Raw genomic sequence first — 12,229 nt, 5'->3', positions numbered from 1 at the left:
TATATATAGCTTCCAAAGTACATGAAAAAATAAACACTAAGAAATTTTGTGAGAAAGATATATAACAAAAGCTAATATTAAGAAAGAATTCAAAAAATATAAAAATCAGACCAAATAGAATTCAAGGGAAAAGGTATTATATGGGACCAAAAAAAGGTTATTTTACAATCAAATATATATACGGATACGAAAATAGAGCAGATACGAATCTTTACATGTTGAATATCAGGGTATCAAAGTGTATAAAACAAAAAAAGTTAAAAGGCAAAAAAAAAAAAAATTTGACACAGGCTCATATTAGTGGGAGAATTTTTTGTGTCTTTCTTGGTATTTGAAAAATCAAGAAGACAAGAGGTGATTTGTTAGACAAATGAAATAATAATGTTTTAAGTAAAATTGATTTAATAACTAAAAATCAACTTCTTTCAAATTGCCATCAAACATTTATAAGTTTTTAACATAATACAGAACACAACGGAAGTATGATAACATTTACATTTATACAGGTAACATTTCTGAACACAATGTGATACAAGTAGAAATGGACAGTGGAGCTAAATAAATAAACCAATTCCACTTTGGAAATTTTATCTTCCAAATATCATAGAGAAAAACAATCGCATAATTGTAGAATATTTTGCAAATAATTATAGTAATATATATCAAAAGTTATTAACTATGGATAAGGGTGTATGCAATATAGCTCAAGGCAATAAAGGAAACTACTATTAAAGAAGAAACAGTGAAAACAAATTACTAAGAATTAACCAAAAAAACTAGAAAAGAGTAACACAATTAACCTACAAAAAGATGGAAATAAAATAAATCATGAATCAACAATTAGAACACAGAAACAGTTAAATAAATGAATACATACATACATACATACATAAACAAATATCCAAGACTTAACTTTTTTTTGAAAGAAATAGTAAATAGAATTTTTCTACCAAGGCCTACAAGACAGCAAAACAACTAAAATCACAATAAAAGTCAGAGAGGGCATAAATCTACCCATGGGTAATGGGAAAGGGCTAAAACTGCCTGATTTAAAAAATCAGGTTTTTTTTTAACTGAATACAGTGTACAAAATCCATTCTAATGATTTTGAAAATTTTTCGAAACGGTTTACTCTAGAGGAAAATGTAAATTAAGTCAATTCAAATGGACTTAATGGAAAGGGCAATAATTTTCCTACCTGCTCACGTGTTATTCTTAGAGAACCAGTGCCTGGAGCTCTTAGGAGCTATAGGTTGTTGACACTTCACCAGTTAATCCCTGCTAGAGCGAGCATGGAACCTGATTTGTTCTACCGCTGTGTCCGCGGAGGACTTCCCCCGACCACCTGCATGCCACCACCCCCCCCCCCCCCCCCCCCCGCACCTTCCCGCAGAAGACTTCCCCCGACCACTTGTATTCTGAATGGCACCCCAGCCCTCTCGCAATGCGGCAGCGCTTCCTTCCTCTTAGGTGCTTCTGCACTATCACAGCACTGTCGGCATCTAACATGCGCATGTTTTTTAAAGTTTTAACATTTATTCATTTTTGAGAGACAGAGAAGGACAAAGAGTGAGCGGGGGAAGGGCAGGGAGAGAGGGAGGCAGAATCCGAAGAATGCTCTAGGCTCTGAGCTGTCAGCACAGAGCCCGGAGGCAGGGCTTGAACTCATGGACCGCAAGAGAACTGAGAGAGATCGTGACCTAGGCGGAAGTCTGACGCTTAACCAACTGAGCCACCCAGGTGCCCGTATTTAGCAGATGATTTTAAACCATCTGTCTCCCTCTCCTCATTCTACACACTTAAATGTAAGCTCCATAGAGCGGGATATTTGTTTAGGAGGGGGGTTACCTACACTGTTGATTCTCAGACCAAAACAGAGTGTGTCACGTGGTTGGCAATGACTGTGTATTTGCTGGAGTTAGAAAATGAAGGAATTAATGAATGATTTAACAAATACAGGGAATAAGTTATTATCTACACACAATAAAGTCGATCATTATATATACTGTGATTTGGGCAAAAGCGTTTTAAACCATTACTTGTGGTTGAATTTTTTATTGCAGAATCACTAATGTGCTCAATGTAAATTACAGTAGCTCTTAGGTTTTTACATCCTTTCAGGTCTGTTCCCTTAGGATAAGAATTCTCAATCTTTGGCGTACATCGACTACAACTATGGGTGTTTTGTTTATTGGTCTTATTTTCTCGTTTAATACAAGGGCACAGACCCCATCCAGCCCCATGGGATAGTGCTAATGTGGGATCATGTTAAGAACCGCTGCTTTATTTTGTTCAATGAACTCTACCAAAATGCTTTGTCAACCCATTCAAAGATATCCATAGGTTCCTCTTAAGAGTATACCTAAGATTTTGCCTGTCAAAAATCTTTTAATTCTGGCAGCAAGTTACAAACAAGTAGCTCCACGTAAATCTAGCTCGTCCAAATCTGTTTAATTTTTAGGCCATTAATCACCGTGTTAAAGTTGAAATTTACAATTATCCTTTTATACTTTTCCAGACTTTAAATAACTCACAAATTGTTATTGGGATTTTCAAATTCTCAGTTTTTCCCCTGGCAATGCAAATCTGCCCCAAAAGTTGAAATCTTAAACTGAAGGAGATTAAGTCAAATACCTGTAGAGGTGTTTCAGGATGCTTTTCTCTCAGCACAGGAGCAGCCGGGATCTCCTGGGGGGCTTTTGATGACTTCCTTTTGGCTTTTTCCATTTGGATATTGGTAAAATAATTGACAGCAGCAAACTCAATAAGTGCAGAAAATACGAAAGCAAAGCAGACAGCTATAAACCAATCCATGGCAGTAGCATAGGACACTTTGGGCAAAGAATGCCGGGCACTGATGCTCAGTGTGGTCATGGTGAGGACTGTGGTTATCCCTTCAAAAGCAAAAGAGCAAAGAGACAAAATACTTTACCATTACTTCTATGAAAACAAACCAACAAACCAACAAACCTAGGGATTTGGTGGGGTAGGGGTTACAAATTTTGCAATATCTCAAACCAAACCATCTTTAGTGGAAGATTTGAATCCTAGTGGTTCAGTGAAATTAGCACAGGTTTTTTTGTTAATTTTTTAAATGTTTGTTTATTTTTTTGAGAGACAGAGCATGGGCAGGGAAGGGGCAGAGAGAGGGAGACACAGAATCTGAAGCAGGCTCCAGGCTCTGAGCTGTCAGCACAGAGCCTGATGTGGGGCTTGAACTCACGAACGGTGAGATCATGACCTGAGCCAAAGTCGGATGGTTAAATGACTAAGCCACCCAGGCACTCCAGCACAAGTTTTTGAGTAAGACACAGATATAATTAAAATCCTGCCTCTATATTAATCATTGGCTCAGTGCCACCTGGATTAAGTAAGGAAAACTCACTGGGCTTCATTTGATACTTACCTATTGGGTTTGCTATAAAGATTACAAATATATAAGGCACCTGTCATATATTGGATTGGTATTAGTATCTGAGCCAACATACCTGAGAAAGTCAACACATCCATCTAACAGGATGTGTGACTTATTGAAGTGCTTATTCTCAACCAGAAGTGAGAAGTTGATAGCATTGTAATTTGGACCATCACAATTTCTGGGATAGGTATGGCCCGTTGCTATTGAGAATCATTACCAGAAAAAGCATGAATTATAGATATTTACAATCCTTAAGTGAATATTACCTATTGAATTAAGATAATAATAAAATAACACTAATCTAGTTGTGAAAGAGCTTAATTTATAAAAGGCAGTACATGTAGATTTCTGAAAAAATTGATTTCTAGAATAATTTTGTTTTAAATATTGGACATCTACCATGCATCAGTTCGTGGTAGGCAGGAAAATCTTTGCAACAGGAATAGAAGTACTTCTCTTTCATCAACAGGCTTCCAAAGCATATCATTTCCAGGGAAGCCTTCTCCTCAACCTAAAAAAAAAGGTTAGTCCCCATTCTCAGTATAAAAATTCCACTTGCCATGAGAACTACAGAGAAATGCATTATTTAAAGATGCTAATAGTTGACTCTTTCTGCATCTTTGTCTATCTGTATATTTAATCTATGTTATCTAGTTAAGCTTGGAAATTTCTGTGAGAATTTACTATATCCATTTAAACTCATTCTATATAATGCTCAGGAGAGCTCATGAATTGACACACCCAGATGTCGGGGGATGAGGAGGAGGAAGATAGTGATGATGATGATGATGATGATGATAATGATGATGATGATGATGGAGACACCTAAACTATATATTCCAATCCATGTCAATCCTTAGTTGAAAGCCAAATAATACATGTCAAACTGAAGAAAAAGTGAGCCCCATGCAGTAAAGGAATAATAATATTTGAGCTTAGGGAGAAATTATATTGTCTCCTCAACTCAGCATTTAATTATATTCTTCCTTGTTCCCTAATTATTCCATGTATTTAAGCCTGTTTCCACAACTTGATTTAGTGTAGCCTCCTTGAGGGCATAAATGTCTAACATTTCTTCAGGACAGACCATACCTCATATAGTGCTGGATACATGACGAATGCATAAGAAATAAAAACTCATTTTTTTCACCTCCTCACCAACCCATTTTTTTTCTCTAGTCCCCTCTTAATTGTCAATTTTAGAACATAAAAAAATTAAAGCTACTTGCAGTATATAAACTATAGATCTTTTAAAAATATTCCATAGGGGCGCCTGGGTGGCTCAGTCGGTTGAGCGTCCGACTTCAGCTCAGGTCATGATCTCGCGGTCTGTGAGTTCTAGCCCCGCGTCGGGGGCTCTGTGCTTACAGCTCAGAGCCCGGAGCCTGTTTCGGATTCTGTGTCTCCCTCTCTCTGCCCCTCCCCTGCTCATGCTCTGTCTCTCTCTGTCTCAAAAATAAAAATAAAAACATTTAAAAAAATTTTTAAAAAAATATTCCATAAACAGAGAAAGAAATTTGAGGATTTGGTTGTATTCCCTTTTAAAAAAATAATGGTGATTTTTTTAGAGTTTTATTTGTCTAAAACAGATTTTAAAATGTATGCTTGGTGAAATAAGGAGATATTAAAATAGCTAGAAAATGGAGTATTGGGAATTTATTGGACTTCATTTCAGAAAGAGACCTTAGAACTTTTAGGCCCCCATTTTGAATCTCAGAAAAAATGGCAGCTTTCCCATGCTGCCTATGAAATGTAAATTAATTAAAAAAATTTTAGCTACATAGTTTGAAAATAAATCAAAGTTTTTCTTCTTATTCATAAAAATTTAAGTTTAATGGTCTATTAAGAATTCAAAAATGTTCTACAACTTCCTTACTTCCCCTACTATGCTGAAAACTATGCTGAAAACTACTATGCTGAAAAACTATGCTGAAAACACTTGGGAATAAAACATGAACAGTGCAGCCTAAATAAGAATACTACTCAGAACTCAGAAAATTCCACAGAGCATGTGATAACAAAAAAGGAAAACTCAAACCCAACTATAAGCAATTTGGGATTTCCCATGTTGCTTTGAACATTTATTTCTTGTACTAGAACAATTTCTCCCTCAGACCTCAAGTAATGGTCTTCATCTTCTCCTGCTATCATAGGAAGAAATTCCTTTATTAATGTAAGTAGGATATTAATGCAATTATTGAGCCATGAACCCCAAAATTACTTTCTGATCATTAAGGAGGGTAAATCCCCAGTTTCATGAAGATGTTAAATTATGCTAGGGACATAAATGCAAAAAATCCTGGATATGTGGCCACTTTCCATTCCTTTTTCACTGACTTGAGTCAATTTAGTTTTAAGTTTGTAAAATAGCCATTGAAGGGTATATGATACTATGGTTCATCTTTCCTGACTATTGGCAAAGTTAGGAAAGGTAGCCTGCATAAACAATTGGCTAAGTGTTTGAAGTTGCCATCCTTTTCTTTAGACATTAAAAAGTTCTGTCCGCCTGGTGATCAAATTTAAAGAAAGCACTAGCATGACAGGAATGTGCTTATTACAGCTGTTTTTAGACAGAGCATTTGGTTCAATAAATACTAAAAGAATTGCAAACAGAAGCCAACCCTTTGGATAAGAAGCCATGCTTCCTCTGCATCTAGGAAGACATTGCATCTGCTCTAAATGGCTTTGCTGGCATCTACCCTCAAAACACTTCAACAACCACAGGATTTTTTTTTGACACATTCAAGTATTGATGCCAGTACCTGCTTTTATAATGCTGAATATGTACCATATTGGCTGGCCCGGGAGCTGGGAGAGGACGTGGAAGAGTGGGCTAAGACTGTGCACAAGAGTAAATTTTTGGCCGGCCACTCCAAGAAAATGAACTAGTAATGATTTAGACATGTGCCAGCTGGCATTTACTCTGGTTTAACATTTTACTATACTGGAATAATTAGAAGACTTAAAGGCATGCAACTTTGCAGATAGAAGGCCTTTGGAGAGAATGTAGAACAGTCTGCTTCTCATAGTTACACTAATTTTTTTGAAGGGGGAGTCTGTTTTTGCATGATTTCTAGTGATATCTCTGACCCAGAAAATTCTCTCCCTGAATGAAGAGGGAAATTAAAATTAGGGGAAAAAAATATTAATCCAGAATGAATTTTTTACTTGAATCTCATATGAAATAGATTGCCAATGATCCCCCAAACACTTTAAACTTAACTTCCTTAGGAAAATACCATCTCAGGGCCTCAATGAACAATTTAATAACTACCATCCTGACACACCTTAGACATTTCAAGACTTCATTATTGTGCATAATTTCCCTGGTCAATCAAAACCAACATCTCGGCACATAAGCTCAAGACAGGCAAATGTCACAGTTCAAATGGAAAAAGCTACCCACAAATTATCTTCAGCACACATCCATACAATCTCACTCAGTAGCTCTGGAATACTCCACAAGTACCCACATCATACTTCCTGTGAAGACAGAATGACAGAGTAGAAATGGCAGAGTTCTCAACGTTAGACAGAAACTGTCCTGGGTCCATCACTTATAAGTAGGTGACTTGATACAAGTTTCTTGATTTCTCTGAGTTCTTTTGCTTCTCCATGAAAAATTAATAACACCTACCTTGCTGAGCTATTGTGAAGATTACACAAGATGGCACATCTTATCCTTACTACATGCTACTTAATTTCCTCACAGTGTCTGCGTTATCAAGAAATCTGTAGGAAATGTTGGGTGGCTACAGCTGTAATCAATGTTATCCTTCTCCGTACCACTGGTGATTTCCATTATTTGGGGACAAGTGAGACAGTGGCTACCAGTTTGTGTTGAACCGAAAAAGCACCCAAAGCTTATCAAGCAATCACAATAAACATAAACTACAGAGAAGCTTTAATTATAGTATCAAGTGGTGGTCTCAAATGAGGTAGGTGGCAGGGTAGACTTACAATAATCAACATTGAAATAAAATGCATTGTGTGATAGGCATTCCTTCAAGTGCTTTATCCAAATTAATTTATTTAATCCTCATCGCAACCCTGTGAAGTAGGTACAACCATGTATCCTGTTGTAACACATGCGGAAAAGAGCAGAAGCAACTCACTGATGGTTTGTCAGCAAATCAGTGGCAGACCTAGTGGTTAGAACCTTGGCTGCAGAATCTGTATTAAGATACTATTATACCTTCATCAGATGCACAAATGATGGGTCAGTATTTTCTGTTCTAGGTGTTAAGACCACAGAGAAAAGATGATAAAAATAAGTGATTTTACTTTTATTACCAATGAAATAGTTCCTGAAATATTGATATTATTGGTGCCAGGGAAAGTTAAAGAACTTTGGTCTGATGCTCAGCCTCAGCAGGCGCTTCCTGCCCAGTCAGGCTGACTCAACATGACATGGAAACACCCAAGATTAGTATGGGCACTAAATGAGATAATGAGCATAAAGGACTTAGCAGAGTGCCTGGAATTACACAACAGAACATTATATGTCCTCTTGAAAAAGCAACTAAAAATCAAGGAAATCAAGTCAGAACAAAGTAAATCTCCTCTCTGTCAGAGAAGTATGAGAGAGAGTAACTAATATGTACTAAGTGCACCATATGCCCTGTGATGAGGACCGCACATAAATCCACATCCTCACTAGTCTATGAAAGAGAGATGTATTAGCATGGATATGTATATGGATGGAGAAAATAAGTGCCAGATTCCAGTTTCAAACCCCAATCTGTTATGGTGCGAAGCTTAGATTTGTTATTTTCTGTTTCATTTTTACATACGTTTTTAATAGGTAAAATTTATTCAACACTTGCAACATGGATTTATTCTTTAATTGAACCTTTGCAACTCTATGAAGAAGGCAGGGCCATGATACCTGCTCACTACCCTCCTGGGGTCATACCCTGCCCCCAGGATTGACCTTTATGCAGTGGTTTCCCCAGTAGGGTTCTTGAGTAAACCTAAGACTAAAGGAGGGTGGGTGCAGTGTCTATGGAAAATGGCCTCACATTCACGTGCACTGAGGACACTAAGACACCTTATGAGTTCTCTATAAGGATGGGGAAGTGAGATGAGAAGCTCCTACTTCCCCCAGTTTCTTCTCACCAGCATCCATCCCCTCAGCTCTTGTATGATAAGGAATATTCTCCCGTGGCTTTAATCCTAGTAACTAGAAAAAGCAAAGGGAGATTGACATCTCTTGTGAGGACTATACCTCCAGTCCAGAGCAACTGGGAACATTTTCTTTCTTATCCTGCTACTGAATGCTTGTGCTACTCACAATCAATAGAAAAAGAATAGAGAAATTTGTTAAGTTACATAAATACCATTATAACTAATTATATTATTTAAAAGCATGACTGATATGTAGAAGACTTATGAAGAGCTATAAAATTTAAAACTGATGTGTTCTGGACCTCATATAGCTTAGAATATGATATATAGAAAGCCACTATAAAAATGAAAAGAAGAAAATATCGTGTGTTCAGAAAAAAAGATTTAACTAGAATATAACAATAAGCTAATAAACTAGGTGTATAATACCATCCAACTCAATGCATTTAAACCACTTGCATTTTGTTCCTCTTCATTAAAAGGCAAATTTTTCTAAGGCTTTCATATTTATTCAGCCATGACTTTTATTTGTTTTATTGTAAGTTCCCAGTGCATTTCATTTTAACACCTAGATATGATTTTAATTCAATTACACAACATTAAGGTAGGAGCCCAAGAATGTCACCAAAAGTGAAATCATATCCAGTTTCACACTTGGTCTTCATCTGCCTGGTCTTAATAAGAGAAATCTGATGGGGCCCCAAAGGAAGGGATAGACTGTCCATATCCCCTCAAGCCTTATTCGTCTTGGCTGGGAAAAATGGAAAGCTTATGTGATTCTTTTCTGAATACAGCTTGATATATTACCGTTTAATATTTTCTTAGAAAAAAAAATTATGTCTACGAGCTATTCCCATGAATCATGATCAAAATATAATGTGAACAAAAAATACCCAAGAAAATGAATCTCAATTACCAAACACAGTCCTAGCTGGAACTGATTCCTTGTTTATCCAGAATGAAACTTGAGAAAGAATCACTGTCATAATACATGGAATATATGTCTGAATCATAAAGTAACCCATCTTCCGTCTCAGGTGGAAGTAAACTGTCATAACAATATATTCACCTACAAATAAAACATGAGGAAAATGTATTATTGGTTATGCAGGCAATTAGTCAATAACTTCATAATCATATTTCAGCCTAAAAAGAGCATTTTAGACAAAGAATTATCTGTTGTGCATAGCAAGCAAACTGAGAAATATATAGTTCCTAACTATAACTATGGGGAAAATGACCCTGAACACAATTATTGTTCTATACGGTGATGAAGCCATTTAATACATTAAGCTATAACTTTTAAAAAATTCTTGCAGCGCTGTCTATTTTAAAGGTCCAGTACTGCAAAAGCAATTACCATTCAATTTCAGCATTTTCTAAGAGCAGAATTTAGACCGAACTTTTATGGAAAGTCAGTAGGAAAAAAAATGGAAACACACACACATTTGAAAATACTGCCTTAGTTTTCAGAAAGAGCTATATTTCTAAATGTTATATATATATAAAGAAAAATACAAAGAGAAACATATAACATAGAACCATAGTTAACATCCCTGAGTTCAGGTATATTTTATGGGCATTTAGACAAGCTAATAAGGGAAACAAACTGTAAGATTTCTAATGGCTGTTGATGAGTACTTTTAATATTACATCTGAAAGCAACAATTAAGAAAGTTACTTAGGAAGCGGTAGACTTATTCTCAGACTCTGAAGCCCAGGATTCAGAAGACTCAAATCCCAGAATCTGTTTTCAGTCCCACTTGCAGGCTCGAGAATGAATGCCAAGTAGCATATTGATTTTAATTATTAAACATCTCACCCGTAATGGACTTGATAGTTTCACTTGACACAGTTTGCCCAATCAAGTCATATTGGACTAAGCTGGAAGACTCCTTTGGAACTTCCACTGATTTCTCAGGACCTTTTGTCCATGTATAAATCATCTCACTCTTCGGATATGCATCTGAATGAGAGCCCAGAATGTGATTAAAGTCAGTGGTCCTTTCCCATCAGCACTGATGGTCAACATTTAAGAATATTACACATGTTCAAGAAAGATGGAATAAAAGTAAACAATAATCATGATTTATTAAAACACGTTTAAGACTTAGAAAACTGTAGAGATTAAATAAACCGTCTTGCAACTCAGCATGTTTCTTGCTCTTATGTCCAGAATTGGAGGAGAGATTAAAATTGGAGGAGAGGCACTTGGATGTGTTTCCATACTAATAGGAGAAGCAGTTGAAAAGCGGAAATAATACCCCTCCCCCCAAAAAGTACTTCTTTCCATTCTCACTCACTTCCAGGGCTTGACCAACACTGACTCCTTCCATCCTACGGCAACTCTGCCAATTAGAAATGTACCAGATGCCGCCTATAATAATACAACAACAAAAACAAAAACAAACCCTACTGTTGGGAGAGCTCTCCGGGGGTCACCTATTCCACACTGCCTCTGGGCAGTCCCCGTGCCTTCTGGGAACAATTCGGCAGTGACAACTGGCTCTGCTCTTTGTGGAGCTCTCCAGGGAATATCATTACACAACCAGTTCCACTACCTTTAAACTCTTACAATCAGGACATTTTCCTTTCCATCTTCAACAAATCTCTCCCAGAGGCAATTTAAACCCATTTCCTATTATTTGGTGTTCAACTCAAATGGAAACCAGCTGCTTGCTGACCAGTCTACCCACAACAGATAGCTTGGCTCACGCACAAATAAGTTCAAAAGAACCAAGATGAATCGGTTCCCTCCACAAACCTTCCTAAAGTGACTACAGCACAGTAGGTCCTCAGTGAAAGCTTAATTCTACAAGAGTTGATACCTAGGGAGATTATTTTTACAAACAGCTTCTCAAAACAAACTAGGAGGCTTGTGTTGTCATTTAGCAGTATAGAGTCATGTGTCAACATTTCTCTCCTAAAGTATATTCATGCTTCATCATACATTTAAAAGACCCTGAATGCTATGTTCCTGCCCATGATATTTTAAATCGGGTATTCTTCTCTTGGCTATCCTAACGTGGTAGAATAACCTTTCTCTTAATGATTCGATACTTGAGGCAGGAAGTGGGGGCGTGGGCAAAATGGGTGAAAGCGATTAAAAAATGTCTCTTTCTAATTCCCAACCTAACAAACCAACTTCCAAGGAGTGATTTCTTTATCTAGTACAAACCCTGACTGGTGCCAACTATGTTCAAGTCGCTCTGAAGAGTGCGTCTCGATAGGCAGCAGAGGTGGATGGGCAGGAAAGAACTTCCCATAGATAAGAACGATCTGTAGGGGAATTTAAATTATTACAGTACAAATGGATTTTAATTATGCCCCAGTGAGATCGCCCTTTCTGTCTATGTATCTTTTTAATTTTCTCTCTTTAAGTCACTGGTCAGCGAGTAAATGACTCTCTAGCTTTAACCTAGCTCACCAAACACTGTGATTACTAGGGGTTGTCAAAGAATGGTGAATGCCAGTTCTCATTAAGTTATGCACAATGGTAAGAGCAGGCAACAGTTTCACAATCAGTGCACTAAGAATCCAAAGCAATAATAAAAGCCAGCACCTGTTTTTGGTAGATTCTGAGTGAATCAAATATTTGAGGCACACATTAGAAGAAGCAATCTCATTTTTCCACCATCTCAGGTAAAGGGAGCTTGGGGGAAGGGATTCCATATTCTTTACTAC

General features: G+C 37.0%; 1 protein-coding gene across 1 annotated transcript in view; it reads right to left on the bottom strand.

Annotated features, from left to right (window-relative positions):
• Positions 1-12,229, bottom strand: part of GABRA4 (gamma-aminobutyric acid type A receptor subunit alpha4) — a 67,614-nt gene that overhangs the window by 35,486 nt on the left and 19,899 nt on the right. Inside the window, exons 6-8 of the mRNA XM_043572736.1 lie at positions 10,368-10,511; positions 9,462-9,614; positions 2,635-2,894 (exon numbers count right to left, since the gene is read on the bottom strand). Of these exons, the coding sequence (XP_043428671.1) occupies positions 2,635-2,894; positions 9,462-9,614; positions 10,368-10,511 (557 nt within the window). The remainder of the gene's footprint in view (positions 1-2,634; positions 2,895-9,461; positions 9,615-10,367; positions 10,512-12,229) is intronic.

Source organism: Prionailurus bengalensis, chromosome B1, assembly GCF_016509475.1.
Source record: "Prionailurus bengalensis isolate Pbe53 chromosome B1, Fcat_Pben_1.1_paternal_pri, whole genome shotgun sequence".
In the NCBI taxonomy this organism is placed as follows: domain Eukaryota; kingdom Metazoa; phylum Chordata; class Mammalia; order Carnivora; family Felidae; genus Prionailurus; species Prionailurus bengalensis.
This window is presented reverse-complemented; position numbering and strand designations above follow the sequence as displayed.